Here is a 22,292-nt window from a genome sequence, read left to right as displayed (position 1 = left end):
CCTCTGTCTCACTACCACACCAGTCTGCTTTGTAGTGAGAAGCCTTTTGAAGGCTCATTGTGATGACACAGATCAATATGGAGTGGGAGGGCTGAGAAGTGTTGGGGCAAACTCTTCTATGGATACAGATGCATCCACAGGGGTTATAAAGTGTTGGGGCAGGAAGGGGAGTTTTTGCCCCTTATTTTAAGAGAATTTAGAAAAGATTACAAGAATTAAGTCTCTACAGTACCTCAAGCACAAAACTTGCCTGGACAGCAGCTCTTCTGGTCTGCTGGTGGGAATCCCTGCATTCAAGCCTAAAGTTGGCAGAAATGCTCAGTAGTTTGCTTCTGAGGTTAAAAAAACAACAGATCTGAGAGCCCAGAACATGGCTGCTTCTGTGCAGAAGGGAATATTGCAGCACTGTGACTCAACTGCCAGCTTGTGATAGCCCCCATTTCCCTAGAAGGATCAACACAAAGTATCAATTAAAAAGATCAGCCCAAATCCCCCAGAATCTCCCTGATATCCACAGCTACAGACTACATCTGGAAGCCACAGGGCTGATGGGCTCTAAAACTCACATCACAAACAAACTAAACAGAAAGTTGTGACATTTGTTGCTTTTAAATTTTTATGATGCTTCACATAACCTATATAGTGGGCAGCTGCTCCGTTCTTACACTGAGATGCATGAAGAAGAAGAGTTCTCCTTGATTAGATCTCACACAATGTGAAATGAAAACAGGGTTCTGAATTTAATTTTTTTGGCTTTTGCCTTCAGGTGGAATGGCAAAATTAGGACAAGCTCAAATGAGCTAGTAATTATTATTATTCCTTCCATGAACAACCAGAGTACCTTGGAGCTCTTGTACTCATTCAGAGAGGAACATGGTGATAAATGCTGCATAATGCATGGCTGAAGTTTAACAGAAAAGAGGAATGCTTTGTGCAGAAAGAAACAGGGGAATGTTCCAACACTTCCTAACAGTAACAGGAAATTGGAGAACGAATTATTTGAATACCTGAATTTTCCTGTTAATGCCAGACATGACAGGAGGACCAGGTCGACACAGATGAGCGCGGTGGCTGGGTTCTGTGCTTGACCCCATAAAATTTTCCATGTACACGAACAGGATTCAAGATCAGTGCTCCAGGTGAGTCAGAAATGGCTGGATGAATCAGCCTCGGGTTCTCCTGTAGGACAGGAAGAGGTCAGGGCTTGTTCTGAACGCCAAAGAAGGAGAGGAAAGCACAGAGGGTGCCCTGCTGCCAGCACAGCACAGCCACGCTGACATCAACTGGGTTTCTTTGCCCTGGCTCACACAAGTCATTGGCCTCTCAATGCACACACAGTAAAGATCAAATTGCTCACAAAAAAATAACAAAGAGTGAGACTAAATGCTGATACGATGCCACTTAGGTTCCCCCCCAAAAAAAAATACAAAATAGAAATAGTGGATAAGGACTGCAGGACAGATTGGCTGCTGGCACAGAGTGACATCTTACCCTGACGATTCATCTGAGATAATACAGTCAAGCTAAACAGCGCTGGCTCTTTCACAGACCATCCCAAGCCCTGTGCTCCAGTTTCTGCACAACTCCACCACCTTAGAAACAAAATGGAAAGGGTTAGGGTCCAGCATGCAGATACAGTGATGGAAGAGTAGTCACCACTGGGGAATCACAGCTACGCTCAGGTGCAGACTCTCGACAGGCGTAAGAACAGTACTTGAAGGGACACACAAGTCCAATCTCACCTTCCACAAAGACAGACCACAGATGAGATTTAGTGAAGAAAGAGCTACAAGATTTCTTCTGTTACACTCGAAGAAACACTTTGGAGTGATTCCAGGGGATTTAATGGAATACCTCCAGCCCTCCACAAGCACTGAAGTCTATGGTGGCTGGCTCCTCTTACACACACACACACACCAAAACAAATGCACATTTCTCCAATTCTTTCAACAGAATTTATTTTACTGCAAAAATAGTTTAGGACAGAACCAGAAACATCATGGCAAAACCAAACGTTGAGTAATTCAGAGGCTTTAGAAGCCTCCCATCAAGTAACCTCATTGAGCTAAGTGGTGCAACCCAGTAATAATGACTTGCTGATCTTGCATACCAATGCATGGTGCTGTGCTGTAACCCAGCACTCTTGCATAGCATCACATTGAGCAGCAGTGCAGAGATGAGACAGCAATAAAATAATGGAAGGAAGCATATTTCCTATCTCATCCCACTGATAACACAGCTTTTAGCCTACTCAATTTACCTCTAACTTTGGAACAGACAAAACCAACTCCCTGTCCTCCCCAATTATTGTGTGGATACACAGATTCAGTTGAATTCAAAAAAGGGAATTAGCAAGCATCAATTAGGTTATTAAAAATAAATATTCTTATGCAGGAAACACACTGACCCCCTAGAATTAAGATATTAGCAATCATTTACTTGCAACTTTAATTGCATGATTCATACTGCCAGACCTTTTTAATACATCAAAAAAACCAAAGGCCATGAAGTGGGGGTGTTTGGGGTCCCCAGACACACTGAGCCAGCTTGTACTTCACAGGATGAATCATCAGAACCTGGTTGCTGTCAGAATTGTCCTGCACAATACGTGAAGCAAGTTAGCCTTTCCCTGGAGGTGTGTGTGTCTCTCAGCAGAAGACAAAACCCCAAAGCCTCATTTCCTAAGTCCTACTGTTCCAGGCTGCATTTATCACTGCCACAACATTATACTCTGCAAGTGCAGAGCAAGCCTGGCAAATTCAGAAAGGGGTCTGAACCAAATGTATTTGATATAGGTTAGAATTTGGAAACCAGTATGGGTACAGTCACGTGAGAGTACCTGCCTAGATAAAGTAACTGGGTGCCAGTTACTGATATCCCTGGTGTACACATGCATCAGAGTGCTTAAGCCCCATGTTCTTGACTAGCTTATCTTGTACGAATTTTTTATCAGCCCTAAAAGAACCAAAAGCAAAAACTTCTGATCAATTCCTGCAGTTAATGCTTAAACAAAGCGTCCTATTATCTCCAAACACTGCACAGAGACTGGAAGGGTTCCTGTTTGCTTTTCGTTACGTGGTTTATTCATTAAAAAGTTCAACTCCTGCAATTTCTCACGCCAGCTTCATGCCACAGTTGGAGCAACAGCTTGGCTGTCAGGCTGGAGGTTGATCAGGGAATTGCTTGCTTGGACCAGCTCTGCAATGGACACTCGTCCTCTCTGTTTGATAAACTGAGCCACGGCAGCCATCTCCTCTGGCGTAATATAGATGAACTTTCCTCTGTCATCAATTACACCTACAGGGGAAAAAGAAAGGACCTTCAAGTCAGCACTTTGGCTCTTCTCACTTCCCAACAGACATTAGTTACTTCTTTTTGGAAGGGGCCTTTGAACTGCTGAGGCTGCATTTCGTATCTAGGGCAGGCAGAACAATGTGCTAGCAGTCAGTTAACATCTCTACTGTTGAGCTTTTGACAATACCTGAGTGCCTGGGTAAGACTAATTTTGTTCAGCAAGTAATGCATTTTCTTCCCCCCCACTGTGTGCAGCTAGTTGGGAATATCACAGCAGTGCATTCAGGTACGTTGCATTAGTGTTGATATTCCAGGGTCAGACAGCCAACTGAGAAAGGAAAAGCAGAAGGACCCAGGCAATGAAATCTGGAGCCCCTCTGGGAAGTCATGAAGCTCAACTTCCACATTTTGGTAGCTCCATCAAGAGTGAGAACTGACCTCTTTGTTCTCAATGTCTTATAGGATCACATGTAAAGCAGGGTGCCTTACTGGCACATCTTTTAGCCAGGACAGTTTTTGATTCAGATCACTTTTAGGTCATTCAAGTGGGTATCCACACGTACCCATTAAAACACAGCTGCCACGGTTGGCAAACAACTATCAGGTCAGCAATGTTTGCATTGGCACCTTCCCCTACTTCATCCTTGGGAAGAAAAAGACTGACCAGCAATAAAACAGCCTTGTTCAGACAGGGAGCTACCTACATGCTCAGTCTCTGCTTACATTCCAACCTGGAGTGCATAGGCACATAGTTAGAAACAAGCACTTCACTTATTACAGCTCCTAGTTTTGGAGTGCTCTGGGATGTTTGCTTCTCCCAGAGCGTGCCATGCCTCGCTCCTTGTGGGTCCCTTTTAACTCAGGATATTCTATGACATCCCATATTAGCTTTAGCCTCTGCAGTTTTAAAACAGGTGTGCAAACAAGCCTCAGGATACCCAAACAATTCCTCCAAATTTCAGATTTCAGAGGATGTAACCTGCTAGTAAACCCAAAGGCCCCTCAGCAGGGTTAATAACATGCCGAAGCCTCGTGCTGAAGCATTGGGACCATTTACCCCCCAACTTCTGTGAAATATATCACTGAAGCAATTATCTCCCATATTGCTTTCAACAGTAGTTTCACATCTGCCAAAGCAGAAATAATACAGCTTTTGTTCAAATCCTACAAGGGTGCTCTCCAGTTTAAAATGGAAATTACACTGGATGTCTCTCTAGCACAGAGGAGACATTTTCTGCACCAGCTGAAGAATAGGTGTTGTGGCTGTCACCTGTTAGAGTGCCATCTGCCATCAGGTCCTGGATTCTGTTAATTGCATCCTGTTCAAAAAGGAAAAAGGAATAACCAACCGATCAAGAGGAAGGCACAAAACATTCTGCATGCTCAGACAAACTACAGGATGATGCTTACATTTAAATCCTCAGTGTTCAACACTTCAGTGAAGGATATACATTGGTGGTTCCACAGAGATGGATGTAGTAAGCCCTTTTTAGAAATGGTTTGGTCTTAGAAAGTCAAAGTGAGCTTCTGCAGCTTGGGGTGTTCAAATAACTTCCTTGCCAGCAAGGAGTTTTTATTATTAAATTATCTGACTCTATCATGGAGGGGGAGCTAAACACATTTTCCCAAGGAAAGGCTGTACTGTGCCCATGCAACACACCAGCTCCAAGAAATACTGTGATGCACTTCTCCAAGAATCTGGCTACACTCAACACACTGCAGAGCTTTTTAGTTTTTCCTGCTCCATTTCAGAGGAAACAGCTCCTTACCAAGCCAAAGAGCAGCTTGTTGAGTTTATTGCTGAGTTAACTCTATGGTTACTCCAAGCACACTGTTCTGCTGCACCTAGAACTGGTGTCTGTGTGCCAATAACCTTGGTTTCTGCAGTCCTGCCCCTCTCTCTCCCACCAGCATTTACAGGACTGCAGAAACAAGCTAGGGCTTGGATTTCAACTTTAACTGGGCTCAGTGCATGCAAATTAAGTTCTAGGAAAGCAGAGAGAGGCAGGGGGCAGCACAGCCTGGATGTACAGCTCTTGATTCCCAATTATCATGAGTTGCTCTATTAAAAGAGCTGCAAAAATCTGTACAATCCATTGGCCAACAAGCAGCCACTCAAGAGCCAGACTCTGCCCTTTTCACTAACATCCCTGTGAGCCAGCAATCTGCTGTGGCTCTCTGATGAATATCCACTTTTTAGGGCTGAATCCACTGAACTCCACCAAAATAATGCCAGAACAGTAACACAGTACCCTTAAGTAACCACTTTCTCTCTTACCCTTTTAAAGTCACTGTTTGTCCTTGTACCCCAAAAGGTAGCACTTACCTGAGTTCTTAAGCCCATATGTGAAGCTAAGTCCTCCAGCTGAATTACCTTTGTTTTCTATGGAAACAAACAACAGTTACATGCAGCTGATGAATTAGAGGGTTAGCAAAACATACAAAATAGAACCTGCCCTTCCAACTTATCCTAGTAGGCACTTTTCTGTGTTTAAAAAAAAAACCCTTTAACTTACATTATTTAAACCAATCTGCTCAGTGCAAAGACTGGATGCTCTGACCCATTTAAGTGAAGGCTCAAATACATTAGCTAACATCCTTGAGTACATCCCCAAGAGCCTTACATGTATGGCCACACTTACATTATTGGATGTCATACTAGTGATAAATGCATTTGTTTCTGATCTTGAGAGTACACTGAAGAATTAAACAGAGGCTGCGATAGAAGAATCTTTTTCATCAGCAAAATCAAAGACTTAGTAGTTGTGAAGTTTGATGCAGCCAAGCTAGAGAACTGAATACCATGGACTGAAGGCATGGAATTGAAACCAGTCCATGGAATTCAGTTCTCAGAGCTGGGAACTGCCAAGATTCGTCACATCTTCTTTTAAAAGGAGAGGGGGTGCAAAGTCATTACATGAGAAAACCAGGCTTTACACCTTTGCTTCAAGATGTTTGCCCTCAGTGACAGAGCTCACTGGAAGCTTTCTAAGACAGCTCCTGCTGAGGGTAGCAGAGCAGAGGATGGGATGGAATGGGGATCCAGTCTCCATCCACTCTGAAATATAGCAACACTGCGAGGTCCCAGCTCAGCAGAACACCACAGATTTCATGTTTTAAAGACAGGCTTAACTCTCACAGAGCAATATACATCCATCCACACTTCACCAAATTCATTTCACTTCACGTATTTTTTTCTGCAGCTGTCTCCAACAAGGCGTGAACCACAGCAAGGGCTCCCAGAATTAAGACAGACAGAACCTTTTCTCTTATTTCTACATAGGAAGCCAGGTGTCAAAGCACTTCTGAATTTGGTTCTTCAGCCTGTGCTTAATTTCTCTGACGTCAAGCCAAAGTGACTAATATACAACTACATACGTGCTTAAACACTGAACTGAGATTGTGTGACTAATCTGTTCCGTCCATCACAGCCACCAGGGCAACGTGCAGAACCAGAACCTATTGTATCAGCCCCTGGAAACCCTTCCAATTTCAGTGGAAGATCCCAAGGGACACTGACACAAGTTATGTTTATTAATAAAGAGCAGCATATTTTCCTGAATCCAGAGCTTGGCTTGCAAGACAGTGCTGTAGATAGGAATGTGCAGTTAGCAGTTGAAACAGGATGGTCTTAGCAGACACAGCCACAGTAAAGTCCTCCCTTCTTCCAAGAAAACCCCTCTGACTTCTATGGAAAGCAGAATATTGAAGTCTCTGCATGACTCCAAAATAAGATGTGCCACCTGATGGTTTGTTTTCGCTCTATGGATTTTCTTAAGCTCTTCAGACATGCTACCTATTGCTTTTCCAACCTAGTCTCAGCTGTCTCATCTGCCTTGGGTGGTGTTTCTGATCCCAGTTGATCACCTTACGCTGACGACTCAGTGATCAAGAAACATTTTTGCTTGGGCTGCAACAAAGAATACACAGCCCACTACCAGCTCATACGTTTCCAAACGACCTCCAGAGATCCCATATGATCTGAAAGCATTTGACAAAAGCAAACGTAGCCTCACTGCAGCCCAATGGCAACTGGATGCATCACCAGGTCCCAGTGGCACAAGAGACAGAGAAGAGCACAGCAAAAGATGCTTGCAGTGCAGCTTCGCAGTAACCCTGGAATGCTGTTCCTGTTTTCCAGAACTAGACAGCAATTAGCAAATTGATTCCTTATGGAGAGCTACCAAAGAGCCAGAAGTGGGTGCATCTCTAAGCTCTTGGTGGAGATGCAAAACGAGTCCAGAATTTGACATTCTGAATTAAGAAAATGATCAGAAGGTCACTAAGTGTGCAGGAGAAGTGCTTACTAATGAAGCCTTTCACACACATACAGTATGTTCACAGAGTCCAGTTTCCAATAAAGGCCAAAAGGGATTAATTAGGACAAAAAAAATAGTCACATAAGTATGCTTTAGGCTAAGGGTAAGAAATCACATTTCAATTTTGATACAACAGTGGTTAAAGCAGCATTTGTTGTTCCAGATCACAAGTGGAAATCTTCACGAACACGCCACAGGATTTAGACAACCAAGCACATAACATCATGAAAGGTAAACAACCCCTGTCAAGAAAAGTCATTTTGTTCTTTAAACACCCCTGTAAAACATCAGTGCTGTAAATAGCACAAAAGAAAGAAATCACACAGAGTCTGACTGATCTCTACAACGCCCCTGTTTCAAACACGCGCATCCTGCACGGCAGGCCGCATGCTGGTACAGCACCTCTCATTCATGCTGAGCTCAGATGCAGAGACTGTGAGCATCAGCTGTGATGTAGGCAACAAACACAAAGCTCAGATGTCCCAAATCCCACACTGCAGCCAACATTTCTGATCAGAAGCCCTGACAGCGAGTTTCACACTTCTATCCTTATGAATTAGGCTATGGGCTACAATTTCACCCCCCAGTAGCCAAGATAAAGCTGTAACTACAAATAACTTCAGCAATGATTAACATATTCATGCACAATCAAGTAAATAATGAGGACTTCATCACAGGCATTCCTTTTTTTACTCGCTGAGTATTTAAGTAAATTGAAGTAGTAAAGATTTCCCTTCTTTCTATCACTCAAAGTTATTTCACTTATTCTAACAGTATGGAAAGAGGAGAATAAAATAACTTACCTTAATGTATTCAATAAATTCCTTCAGAAAGCTGCGAGTCTGGAAAGGAAAAGAATTGTTATTTTAAATTTATACATATTGAAAGCATCACAAACTTGCACAGTATTTAGCCTGTCTACATCTGAAATTTATATATATATATATACATGCATAGAGAAGACTTTGAAGTGGGGAAAAAAGGCATCTAGATTTAATCTTAACTAGGAATTTCCAATAGGCATTTTCTAAGCCAGAATATGGCTCAAGCACAATTTGTTTTCTGAAAGATGGTTGAACCTTTTCTTCTTCAAATCATACGTACCCTGAAACAATCACATCTGGGTGAGCCTGTGTATTAAGTACGTTCACTGAGGACCTTTTGTATGGAGGGAAAATACAGAGTGATTCAGGAGGCAGCTCGTGCAGATGGTGAAGTGCAGCACACAGCTGCACAGCACATGTGGAAGCTCAAGCCCTTCTCAAAGCCATGCACCTGAAATCCGGCATTTTAATGTAAGCAGCTCAGTTTTCAAAGGCCATGCAAAAAACATGCACTGAAGTGAACAGGAGGTCGAGTTACTCTGCAACCCTGAAAAATCAATCAGCCTTAATTAGCTGCTTAACTCTGCAGCCTTAGCTTCAAGCAGGAGTTTCAGCACGCTGCTCTCAACACCACATGGCAGAGCCAGCTTGTACCAGGACACCAAAACGCTTCATGTGCATTACCCACCCTGAGACAGAAGGGTGGCTTGGCATTTTTGCAAGGCTGATGCTTCCAAATAACTACATACCTGTGATCACTTCTGAACATGACTTTCAAATTGCCTGCTATTAAAGTTTTACCTCCCCACCCCTATAAAGATCTATCTGTGTTGAGATCCATGCACCATCAATTGCCTCCCAGGCTCTTCTTGAGTGAGGAACACCCTTCCCTGTTCCCACATACAGAAAAATTAATTTCTCTTCATCTGTGTTCCCACAGCTGCCTGTCAATAAATAATTCTCTACCTTTCAAGGGAGTCTGAAGTGGAGAATTTAACGTTTTAGCTACATGATCTTCTAACAGAATAGACACAATATAAAAAGGGTTTTCAAAAGCAAGTACTTGTTTAATTCTTCTCTGCATCTTAGGAAGTTTCCCATCATCACATACAACTTCTCTTGGTGCTAACCCTGCCACAATAGAGGAATTTCTGTTAATAGAAGGGGTTCCATGGTGAGAATCTGCACCCATGGTCAGTGTATACTGACTGATTGCAAGCCCCTCAGCCCACGCTCAGTGATGCTGAGTGCAAATTTATTTAATTCAAGAGGGTCACTTCAGCAGAGGAAGAAGGGGAACAAATCTACATGGCCCCCCCAGAAAAAAGTACCTATCATGTAATCCACTGGACAGCCCAAATTTGGCAGCTGAAACTCCAGAGCCATTTCAACATTTGACTGCAATTAAAATTAATTTAACACGTTTTCTCCTCAGCAAATTGAGGGCTCTACCTCCCACAAGAGAACCTTTTCAAGTTTGCTGCGCTATTATGTCAGCATCACATTTCAACCACCACTGCCAGCAGCTCGCCTGGAGGCAGCCACAGGAGGAGCACACTGGAATATTATACATTATACAGAGTTTGAAACCCTATCAATGACTTGCAGTCATTTGCAACACTGAGCAGTTTTCCAGTGGAAAGCCCACAAGCACCTAGATTGTGTCCTGTGATTTTTTCCAGCTTTCTCTCAGCTCGATTTTTCATTTGATTTCACACCACCTAACTCCAAATCTGCTTTCATCTGTCTTGCAACCACACGGAACCACAGTAGGGTAGAGTTGGGGACAGTAGAAGAGAATCTGCCTCCTCAAATTAGTTTTATTTCAGTCCTTACACAAAGGGAAGACAGAACTCATTCTCAGTGTCGTGCACTTGCCTGAGCACTCTGAACTAAGTGAGAAAGTCTGGAATGAGGAACTGTAGGACTCCCCAGGAAATTACTCCAAGTTAATACATACTACATACACATCTCTTCAAAGCAAAACCATTTGTCTGGATCCCATTTTGAAGTCCATTTTACGAGAGACAGAATGCAGTAAGGACAATCTGAATTTAACAGTGATCAAGAAAGCTACAATAACAGACTAGTGTACATACCTCTTCCTCTGTCATTGATTCTTCAACCCCTTCCTCTTCAACTACAAAACTCTCCTTCAGCTTCAGGTACTCTTCATACTCTCTCTTCTCCTCTTCTTCCTTTGCCTTCCTTTTCTCCTCTTCCTAGAGAGAAAAGATGACATGTGGTCAGCACGCTCCTCCCCAAAGGGGGTTTAGTTTTAAGTACAGTTGCGTTTCCTTTATCTGCAGTTTGGTCCTGCTGTGGCAGACTAGATAAAAAGCTTCTAAAACACATGCGAGTTCTCCCTTGATGGTATCATTCATTTCAAAAGCTGCTCTGACACTCTTAAGATTGCAGTCATCCTAACACGGTGTTGTAAGCCTGCACAAGACACCTAGGCTGGCTCTTAACAGGTCTGACACAGGGGAGAAAACCACTCTTATATAGCAAGCTGCTTTTGTAATTTGCATGAATGTGTTTCTTCTGAAGACCGAGCGACAGGAAGTTCCTGCCCCTAACTGCACTTTGATGCAACACCCACATTTCTGTATCCAGCCCCAATTCTGCTCTGACATGCACCAGTGTCCAATGGGAATGAATACAAAGAGAACTGGAATTACACTGGTCTCCATCTGCGTACATGAGTAAGTTGGACTGCAAGAGCTTCAAGTAAATCACTCGTGCCATACAGCAAAATATGTCCACACTGAACGTGAAGCACTGTGCCAACTGCTTTATGGCGAGAGAAGTTGCATTATCACATAGAAAGGAGTTCATTTTGTAGGTTTTGATGAATGGTCAAACCTAAGTTCCACTCTTAGTTATGCACAAGAACAGTATCAGTTACCTGTGCTGAAAGAAATGGTTTTCAAAACCATGTGCCACAAAGCAATAAAAAACAACCAGAAAACCCTAAACGCAACATCAGTGGGGCAGAGAAACTGATGCTTGCACAGCACCTGGTACAATGAGATTCCAACTGCACAAACCTCTGCTTGCTATTACAGCACAAAGGATTGATTAGTACTTAGAAACACGAGTTCTTCAGATTTTAGTGTCAGCCTCTGTCCTTTTCCTTTACTATTAGCACGGGAATCGATCTCCTAAAGAACAACTCTATTGATTCCTATGTGCTTGCCATGCTACATCTTCAGCACTAATATGGCAATTGCTTCCTTAAACAGCTCGAAAGCAAACACTTGTTCTATTAAAACAGGGGGAGACAGGAACAAGTCATTAAGTATAATATGAATGGTTTTCAGTAAAGGCACCGTGTGAGGTGCTGAGCTGCCAGAAACAGGTGCAGCAGCATTGCCCTTAATTAAAACCACTGAAAAAGTCTATTCAGCCTTAATTGCGTTCAGCCAAACCCTGAGCAAGTCCTGAGGAGGAAGCATTTTCCACAGTGACATTCAAGGATGAGAAAACCAGAGCTGAAAGGATCTTAGTGAATGTGAAGAGTCAAAGCCATTTTTAACCATTATCTCACGAAGAAATCCTGCAGATCTGAGGAAGCACTTGAGACAAAATGAGACCATTTTCTAGGTCATTCATCACCATAACGATTATTAATAAAAGCTCAGCAATAATTTCTGTCCTTGTGTTACATGTGCCAAGAACAACACAACCATAGATCATTCAGAAGTGTTCAACTGGTCTTTGCTTGAAAGTACATCAAATTTAATCTTCATCCTGGAAATGCAAGAGTAGGGCACTTAGCTAAGCATTTCCAGAAGCTTTTTCCATCACCCAGAAGAAAAAAAAAAAAAAAAGGCAGCCACTCCTTGCTTCCCCCACCTAAACTCAACCACAATTTAAGCTGCAGAAAAAGAAGCAGCTGCAAAGTGATTCAGAGTAAAAGGAACCAGCAACAGCAGTAGGAGTAGGGCAGGGGGGAGTCCTGCTGAAGTCATGTTGTTTGTTAGCACTCATTTTCAGCTGGTGTTCCACCACCACACCAGCACTCTTTCACATGCCCAAGTCATGCAGCAGCTGCGTGGAAGGTGCAGAGTCAGACATAGCCAGGTTCCCATGAAAAACAGCTTGTGGGTTATGCATAACCCACACATGGAAACACTCTCAGCACCCCAGGGACTACTAATTAAACAAAGCCCAATACTCACTGCCTACGAGTCACACAGAGGGCACAAAGCTCAAACATGACTTTTATAAAGCCTGTATTTTTATCAGTCAGGAGGGTTTTTTTGCTTATCCCCATTCTAATTTCCCATTAAACGCTGTGGATTTAAGTGGTAATGCATGTCTGCTTGGAGGAGAGAGAATAGTTGGGCCACCTCCCTTCAGCAATGGGTGTGGTGGTGGGGAAATCCCAGCTCTATGGAAATTTGGTAACTGCTGATGTTCACCTTCAACTGCTTTTTTTTTTTTTCCCCTAAACTCTGCAATGGGGTCCCTGCTCTCCTCACCCACTTCAACCTTACTAAAACCAGGGGCTTGTTACAGCATAGATTTGTTTTCTAACAGCTTTCTGTACCACGCTTGAGGAATGTGGATCTGGGCAGCCTGGTCTGGAGGGTTGAAACTAGATGATCATTGTGGTCCTTTTCAACCCAGGCCCTATCTATGAACTTACCTTCCCACTGCTCATTGCTTATCTTGAATGCAATGATTATTTCCTCCATCAATGGCACAAAATCCCAATCTTCCATCAGCTCAAACCCAGAGGGACCTGAAAACCCTCTCAGATTTATAGCTGGAAGCAGACCCTGACTATTGGGACCACAGAGCCTTCTGGAGCCCTGAGATGCTGCTGAGTAACTGAGAGATTACAGCCTTTGAAGGTTTACCATGCATCACCATTTTTAACAAAGGGTGAGGACCCTTACAGCACCATTTAGCCAGGAGACAGCAAGCTACTGTTCCTAGCTTTCCGTGCAGTAACCCATTTAAGGTGACACTGACACTGAGTGGTATTGGCCTATACCCTAAGCAGCTCTTGTGAGAGCTTTGCCTAAGCAGCTTTCCCAGAGAGCAAACTGCTAGTTGTGTGCTCTGCCATCTCTCCTCCAAATCAGATAAAGGACCGACTTGCTGACAAACAAATCATTTATAGGCAGCTTATTGCACTGTGCAGTGGAAGAGATCTCATTGTAAGAGGAAAGGAGAGCAAAGACCAGGCTCTCTACAACCACCACCTGCTTGCAGTCATTCCTTGCCTGCAGCTTGCAGGAAAAGCATGGCAGTTCCTATGCCAAACACTTTGAGGTTCACAGAGCAAAGAAATCCTCCTCATAACCACTCTATGATATCACATCCAGCTTTTGTGCTGTTAGTACAGCATCTGCAGGAACCAATGAGGGACTTCACAAATAACTGATATGACAGAGTAGACTGAATCTAGGCTGGATGTGGTTCTGGGCAGCCTGGTCTGGTGGCTGACGACCCTGCACATAGCAGGGGGGTTGAAACTAGATGAGCACTGTGGTCCTTTTCAAGCCAGGCCATTCTATGATTCTATTCTGAATTAGAGTAGACATTCCTTCCCCATCACTGTTCAGACAGAAATAAAACCTTTAGGAAGACGCAGTGTCTCCTACCAGTTCTCATCTCACCAAGATCTGAGTAGGATGAGTCTTCTGCAACCTTTTCAACCTGTACTTTCTTAAAATTAACTTTTGGGAAAGCATGTATTCCACAGTTAAATAGCAAATAACCGAAACTTTAGGGTCTCAGCTTACAACAACTTCAATAACACCCTGGGGACCGCGAGCCACTCCTCCACTCCTGAAGTTTTAAAGATCCAGACCACTCTTACTCAGGTATTGAAATGCAAAGCTGAAAGCCTAATTGACATTTCCTGACTTTGGAAACTTTGGGCACAGCTGTCCTTGAGCAATACAAACTTTGTTCTAATACAGCAGTGAACAAATGCCAGCCCTCACTCCCACTGTGGCTTTTTATTTCACAACCACTGAAAGCTCGCTCAGTTGAAGATCAGTAGTTTCTCTACTACAAACTCTGCTTCAAGAGCTGCTCACTCTGCAGTGGATTTGCAGGCAACACACCCTGATCAACACTGCATTTTAGTGTAGAAAAGAGATAGAATCACTGTGAGCCCTGCATCTGCATAAACCATATGCAGTTTCCTTAGCACAGCAGAGGTAGGCTAAGGAACTAAAATCTACAAAAATCCCTGTGCAGGGTGAAGAAAAAAAAAAACAACACAACTTTCTGGCTAGCAACCTGCAAGACTTTTTGATGAAGACACTGTTTTGCAACATCAGAGGAAGTTCGCTCTCATTGATAAGGTGTCAGTTGGTAAACCATCTCACCACTAAAAAACTCCAAGAGTGAAAGGGAAATCCCCAGGGTAAAGCAGAGCTGAAGCAAATGCCAGTTATAAAGGAGCTTCCTCACATGTGTAGCCAATCAGGTCATCTGAACACTGGAAAGGAAACTTGAATTTAAAAATATGTATTATTTGGTTTGCAACATAGGAGCCAAGGGGCAACCACATTTTATTTATTCGTGCATACAAATATGTTTAGACAGAACCAGGGGGGTGTTTTTCTTCACGAATACACAAGATCTTAGCCCCTGCAGTCCCCTTGGAAGGGAGAGTTCCTACTTATACTGCATCACAGTATAGAGCTGCCCAAAAATAACTGCAGAGAGCTATCTTTGCCTATAGAAGAAAGAGGGCTTTCATGTGACTCAAGAATTCATTATTTCCACTAGTCTCCCTTTCTCAAACTGCTTGCAGGGGATGCGTGTGAAAGGCTTGGCAACTCCAGTGACTTATCAAAGATCAGGACCAGGTTGCCCAAGGAGGCTGTGGATGCCCCATCCCTGCAGGCATTCAAGGCCAGGCTGGATGTGGCTCTGGGCAGCCTGGGCTGCTGGTTGGTGACCCTGCACACAGCAGGGGAGTTGAAACCAGATGATCATCATGGTCCTTTTCAACCCAGGCCATTCTATGATTTCTACAGGATCCACAACACAATTTTGTATCTTCTTCTGTTTGGCTTCCCCCATTATTTGAGGGACTTTCAGACAGCATTTAACAGAGCAGGAATCATCCAGAGCTGCTGAATAGACCTCAGTTGTAGAAAGGCTGCAAAGCAGCTCTCCTTGACACAGAGCCAGTCTCAGCATTCATGGAAGTCAGCACAATTGTGGGAGCACTTCTTAGAAGAGGGAGCAGGGGAAAAAAAACCAAAAAACATGCAACTGAAATTTCCCCTACTATTGCACAGGCATGACTAAAGCAAATATGAATAGCAAGATAGATTTATGCATCTGAGTAATATTCGAGCTTCTAGCTGTCCTTTGGAATACCAGGCACAAAATTGAGGTAAATCAAAGCCTTAATTCACATTCCTCATTTTCATTTGGCCTTGCAAAATGAAGGTGAAATCATTGTAGTACAGTCTTTATTAGGTATACCGAAGATCAAAATGAAACCAAATGAGATTCCCCTCATTCAACCAAAATAAATTATTCAGCTTTAAATTGAAAAGGAGGTGATGATTAAAAAAAAAGTTAACTATGTTAATAAGCACTTTCTTCATGAAGAGATCTCAGTCTGGGTGGAATTACACCCTTATTTGCTACCCAGCTCTTCAACTGTGTCCAGGTGATCCTGATTAGCCAGCTGTACTGCTAAGCCCCAGGACAAACTTGGAGGTAACCAACAGGACAACAACTTTGTCCTGGATTATAGCTCACTTTGAGCAAGCTGGCCCAGCTCAGCTACTGTGTGATTAGCAATCCACCTGTCTTATGGACTGCCACTCTGGAACTGAACTGTTCTTAGCCTTGTCCAAAGGAACTGACACCAAAGCAATGCTAGCATCCAGCCAGGGTGCCCTCCTAATCTCCCTCAGAGCATTGGACTGTTCTAGTTCATTTCAACCAACTCTTCAGGGTTTCAGAGATATTAAATTTCTAAAATCTCAAGAAGGACGACAATACACTTATTAAAAGAATACACCACTAGAAGAAAACATGCCATCTGTATTCTCCCTTTGACCTGAAGGGTGGAAAAGTCCCCCAGTAAGCAGGAAGGACAACAGATGGGTGCTATAAAGGCAGCCAGAGTTCATCTGGCCTCTTTCTGAGCTGGAAGTATAAGGAGAGAAATGAGAAATGCTAAGGAGGGGAGCGAACTGCAAGGCAGAAGATGGTGCTATTGAAGTGCAAGGGCAGGGGGAAAGTATTAAACAGAAATCCATAGGAAGCCAGGTCTGACAGTTTTGCTGTTGTGAAACAGCTCTGACTAGCCAAAATTAGACTTCATACCCTCAACAGAAGAAGGGAAAAAATGTCTTTTCTTCTTTGAAAACGTTATCAGCAGAACACCTCACTTGCACAATCTGTGCTTACAATGAATTAAAATAAATCTGCTCACCACAAAGCACAGATTTGCACATTTAAGCATCATGGAAAATTCATGCTGAACGCTGGGGGCTACGCTCCCCTGGGACTGCAATTACTCAACGCAGGATTGCACAGAACACCTTGCTCCTTGCCTCCCAAAGCACGCTGCAAAGCTACCACACAACTTACACAAGCACCAAAGAGCACGAAAGCTCCAGTTCTTAGCCAGCAGCACTGACTCCTGGAACACACAAAGCAGCTCTGAAATCAGTTTGCCACCCCCACTGATGAAAGGTTTTTCCACAAAGACACTTCAGTTGCACAGGATCTGTTTTTCTGGGTCACTCCTAACGTGCACCTGCATATATACAGGTTGAAAATCTTTAATTATAAAGCACATGTAAATTTGTGTAATTAGAACTAAACAGTATAATTTTACATGACAGTTGCAGAAGTGGTTGATAATGCCTTTCGCTTTCTGCCCTGCTGGTTACAGCTGTCAGGCAGGCAGATCTAACGAGCATCAGCAAAAGACAAGTTGCAACATGAAAAATGATCAACTATTGGAACTGGGGCTCAGCATGACTGAGACATTTGCTACCCCTAGAGACACCAAAAGCTTATCTGGACAAGGTTCTGAGCAACCTCCAGAGATCCCTTCTAACCTATGCCATTCTATGGTTCTGAGAACTAAACTTTTATCAGACATCAAGCCAACTTCTCCTGCAGCTGAATACAACTCCTTCATAAACGTGCATTGAAATAGACTCCATCAGACTAAGGGCCAATTTTAAAAGCTATGTTTGTCAACATAAACTGACCAAACAATCTGTCACTATGGAATAGAAGGCTACTGGATCCACTGCAGGAGAGGTTTCATTTAGCCCTGGCCTCGATTGTGGGTTGGTCCTTGCTGCTAAGATGTGTGCTGCTGTTTGGAGGAAGAGCTTTCACTTCCGCCAAGCACTTGGGGAAACAAAACTGGGTCTTGCAGTTGAAATCACCAAGTATCACTGTAATTCATATAAAAATGGAGCAACAAAACAAAAGATGTAATAGCATTGAATACCAAAGAGTTTTGCTATCAGAGAAGCCATCTCCAAGACAAACTCAGTTCAAAATCTCCACCTATAAATGCAACCAATCCCACCTGCCGTTCTTCCTCAAGGCGGATTCTCTCCTCTTCTTTCCTCCTTTCCTCCTCCCTCTTTGACTCAAGTTTTCTCCGTTCTTCTCGCTCTGCTTCCTCAGCCTTAAACACAACAAAAAAGACCTTTAAACAACCAAAGAAACACAAGACAGGCTTTAATCTCCCTCAGTATACATCTTTTACATTCATATTGTAAAGACTAAGGGGGACGTTCCTGACTATCTTCCTGTATGCATGTTTAGAAATAATAACCAAATACAACAAGTCAGTATGATTCAACTTTCCTCACCCCCCCCAATGTTCAGAATATTTAACATTGTGGTAAGTTTAAAAATTACCCTTCTGACTTGAAAATGCTTATTGAGAAGGAGACAAGGCAAGCTTTGTATGTGCACATACCTTATAATTAGAGTGATATTATGGAATATCATAATTACTGAGGTAAAGGGAAAAAAGGAAAAAAAAAAGAGAAAAAAATCCCTAAAAGCAAATAGATGAATTTTAACATGGGGAGAATCTCTTAAAGAGAATGTTGTACTTGTCTCTTCAAATCTACAAATTCCTACTATTTCTAACCAAACTCAGCGAAGGGAGATTGTCCCAGAACAGTAAAAATAAAGACATTTTGTGTATTGTTTAGAAACCTTTTGTTTCTTAAGTTGTGCTTTAGTGGATTTGTGGTTTTGAACGTTTCAGCAAAGACGACTTAACCGAAAAATTTATTTGTCTACGTGGGAAAATAAAAATCAGCATGTTTTAAAATGAAACAGAAAGATTCCTCGCTCAACCAAGCGATGCTTATCATTCAACTTTGCTCACATTTTCCACAAAAAAAAAGCAGCTAATTAAACAGAATGACTGTGGAAAGCAATGATAAAACGCTTCAAAGGGAGCGAGTGAGAAAAGGATGGTAAATGTATACAACACTCATCAGGTTTGTTGCTAACCAGCCATCCTTTCTATAGGACAAAGCACCACGGTGGTGGTAAAGCAGGAACTGCATGCATACCTCAGGTACCTCAAAATTCTCCTGGGTTTCTGTCACCACCAGTTTTTGCTGAGTATCACTGTTCAGGTTTTGCTCTGAGCTTTGCGCGTGGCAGGAATGCTTACCTCTCTCTGAGCTTTTCTGGCTTGTTTCTCTTCTAATTTCCTCTGCTTTTTTGCTCCAATTTTCCCCGACACCTGAAGTTCTGGCACCTCCTCGGCATCATCTTCCTCTGCAAGATTGTATTAAAGGGCAAACAACAAGTTGTAAATTGCATGTGAAAAGTCCATTCAGGAAACATGAAACATGACTACTTCCTAGGAAAAGAGCAGCACACGAAAAGGATGCACACATGTATTTCAAACAAGATAGATGGAAAAAGGCAAAAAAAAAAACAACCTTCCAAAGTAGGAGTAATGAGGCAACACAAACTCAACTCAGAGGTGAAAATGTAGTTGATATTTAAATCCTGGGTTTAATTGCAACAAAACCATACGTAAATAGTTCACTGTTGTATGACAAATGGTTGTTTATAAAGATGATCTCTGTAAATGTGGAATATGAAAGAGCTTTTAAAAGATGGCTGTTTCCTTTCCCCTCCTCCTCCCTCATATATTTCACAAGTATTTGGCCACTTCATTTCCTAAACAAAATTTAGCCCTCAATCTTAACACAGACTGACCACGGCCTTCAAAGGTCATCAGCTCACTCCATCAAACCTCACGTGGAGATGACTGTAGTGTGGCAGTTGCCAAAGTTAGTTTGGCAGGGCTGGCAGCAGAATATTCTCCCATAGAGAACTCTCTCCAGAGAAAGTGGTTCCTTTCTATTGCTGTGAAGGAACCCAAGGGAAGTGCTGTTTAAGAAGCACGTGGATGAACAATGCTCACCCTTCTTTTACATGCAGACTTACCTCTGAAACACTTTTGTTTCACTAATTTCAATACACAGTATGGTGCTATGGTTAAGCCACTGAGACACATCAACAGAACCAAATGTAATTGAGATCTGTGTAGGTGGCTCTCAAGCAATTTAGATGTTTTCAGGATATGGAAGTTGAGATGAGGCAGGCTTGCTAGTTTGGGCTTCAGAAAGACTGGTATCTGATCACTGATGCCCTTCCTCCATCTCAAAGAAACACTGTCTAATCTGAGTGTCCCTAATGTGGCTCTGGGCAGCCTGGTCTGCTGGTTGGTGACCCTGCACATAGCAGGGGGTTGGAACCAGGTGATTATTGTGCTCCTTTGCCACCCAGGCCATTCTATGATTCTAATGCTGGTATTATCCCCTAGAAAATTATTTCTGGGAAAACACCACAAACACAAAACACCACCTCCAACACAATTCAGTTCGAAGCTCTGAGTGCTTCCCGGATTTCATCTACATTGAAGATACCTGAGCCAGAGGTCAGGCAGAGGCTTTTAAAGCATTTTTCCAGTCCTGCATCAAGCCTGCCTATGTTCAGTAGTGTCTGCTTTCCTTCAATTTAAAGCATCTGATGTGATCCCTTAGGTCTTGCTTCCCTCCAAGCTTCTTCTAGTGCATGGAGTTACATCTAACAAAAGCCAAGAGACAGTGATGCAGATGCAACCCGTGATTCAGCAGAGCATTAAATGTTAACAATGCACTCAACCTGGGTGCAATTAACATCTGCTAAATAAACCTGAATACGCTGACAAGAGGATGAGCACTTGGTATGAGAGTTTGCTGAATCAATCAGTTATTACAGTGCAAGAATAGCTGCACCAAAAGCAGAGAGGATGTTGCACAAAACCAGATTGTTTTCTTTTCTTCAACAGAAAGAAGCTACTGGAAGCTATAATTTCAGCCACATGAAAAGTGCTTTTCACATACTCATATGTAGCTGACAACAGTCCACTGTACCACGCACTGTAACTGCTGGTGTGCTTCAAATGTGATGTGACACAAATACAGCTTTCAGAGAACCTCAGCTTTCCCTTAGTGTTTTAGAGGCAAAACAGCATTTAGCAGCCATGCAGTTGTTTGAACCTCTTGAAATTTAAACAGTTCCTTTTAAAAATATCTTCCAATACCATTAAATAAGCGTTAGTATACTGATGCTCTCTGTAAGGACAGGGATTTACACAGAAGTGTACAGAGTAAGTAAAAACAGCGAGTTGAAACGTGCCACATCATGACTTTGGATACCTTTGACATCAATTTTAGAAGGCCTTGCTTCCTCCTTAGTTTTGGAAGCGAAATTTCAAGGTCTAATTTCAAGGTCAGGCTCTGAGCACCCAACAGAGCTGTGGGTGTCCCTGGTCACTGCAGGGGGGTTGGGCCAGATGGTCTTTATGTTTGTCCCTTCCAACTCTAAGGCATTTATGATTCGATTATTCCCATCCCCCAGAAAGAGTGCTAGCAGTAGATATGGCTACTCACACTGCTGCTTGATTTACTGTTTACACAACACCTTACAAAAAAGGGTAGGAAAAAGAAGGGAAGGTGCCAGGCAAAACAAAATTAATCCTGAAGACATCAGACATATGCATGCTATTGAGACTGAATATATGACACCAGCTACTGGAAAGGAATCAGTCCACCATATGGAAAGGTGTGGGCATTCATAAGCAACACAGCATAATAATGACTTTTTTCTTTTAAAGTCTGATAGGTACCCATTCTAGGAAACAAATAAGACCTCATGCTTATTAATCTGCAGCTGTAAAATCAGTCTATGCTACAGATAGAAAAAGGACAGCAAATAAAGGACACGAGCCCCTTTGAGCTGAAGTCAAACAACTTCAAGCTCTCTCTTGAACCAAGCCATATGGCATAACTGAGAAACCACACACCTAACCTCTTTCTACACGCCATCTGCACTTGTCTGAAGGGCAGGAAGAACACTGTGGATACTTTGATATCACTGAGGCTCTATATGAAGAGCAGCAAGTCAAAAGTCACTTTTGATTCACTAGTTAGGATATTAGTAGTCAAAATTTAACTGTACTAAAAAGATTTTCCTACTGATTAAGCGCTAAAATTATTCCCATTACGTGCATTAGTATTACTCTATTTCCAACTGTTTCACAAGAACACCATGGGATCACATCAGCATTTATGCACCACTAAGTGGAGATAACGATTGCAATTCATTTTAGATATTATTCCTCCCTCTAGATATTCATGCAAGACCTTTTCATGGGAGATTTTTCCATGTAAGATTTGAATGCTGGATTTAAAAAGCAATAATTTATTATAGACCTTATTATTTATTTTGTGCTTTGTTTCTCAGTTGTGATTAATACTTGTAGAGGAAAACATGCAATCCTAACCCCCCAGTGTCTTGCCAAGCA

General features: G+C 42.6%; 1 protein-coding gene across 1 annotated transcript in view; it reads right to left on the bottom strand.

Annotated features, from left to right (window-relative positions):
* Window positions 1-1,941: 1,941 nt before the first annotated feature.
* DDRGK1 (DDRGK domain containing 1) overlaps window positions 1,942-22,292 on the bottom strand; it is a 29,265-nt gene continuing 8,914 nt past the window's right edge. Inside the window, exons 3-9 of the mRNA XM_052681858.1 lie at window positions 19,101-19,207; window positions 17,988-18,089; window positions 10,537-10,659; window positions 8,417-8,455; window positions 5,621-5,677; window positions 4,565-4,613; window positions 1,942-3,297 (exon numbers count right to left, since the gene is read on the bottom strand). Coding sequence (XP_052537818.1) covers window positions 3,125-3,297; window positions 4,565-4,613; window positions 5,621-5,677; window positions 8,417-8,455; window positions 10,537-10,659; window positions 17,988-18,089; window positions 19,101-19,207 — 650 coding nt within the window. The 3' untranslated portion in view covers window positions 1,942-3,124. The remainder of the gene's footprint in view (window positions 3,298-4,564; window positions 4,614-5,620; window positions 5,678-8,416; window positions 8,456-10,536; window positions 10,660-17,987; window positions 18,090-19,100; window positions 19,208-22,292) is intronic.

The sequence above is a fragment of the Tympanuchus pallidicinctus genome, unplaced genomic scaffold, assembly GCF_026119805.1.
Source record: "Tympanuchus pallidicinctus isolate F22 unplaced genomic scaffold, pur_lepc_1.0 scaffold2, whole genome shotgun sequence".
Taxonomy (NCBI): Eukaryota; Metazoa; Chordata; class Aves; order Galliformes; family Phasianidae; genus Tympanuchus; species Tympanuchus pallidicinctus.
The sequence above is the reverse complement of the archived record's forward strand: the minus strand, read 5'-3'. Positions and strand labels throughout refer to the sequence as shown.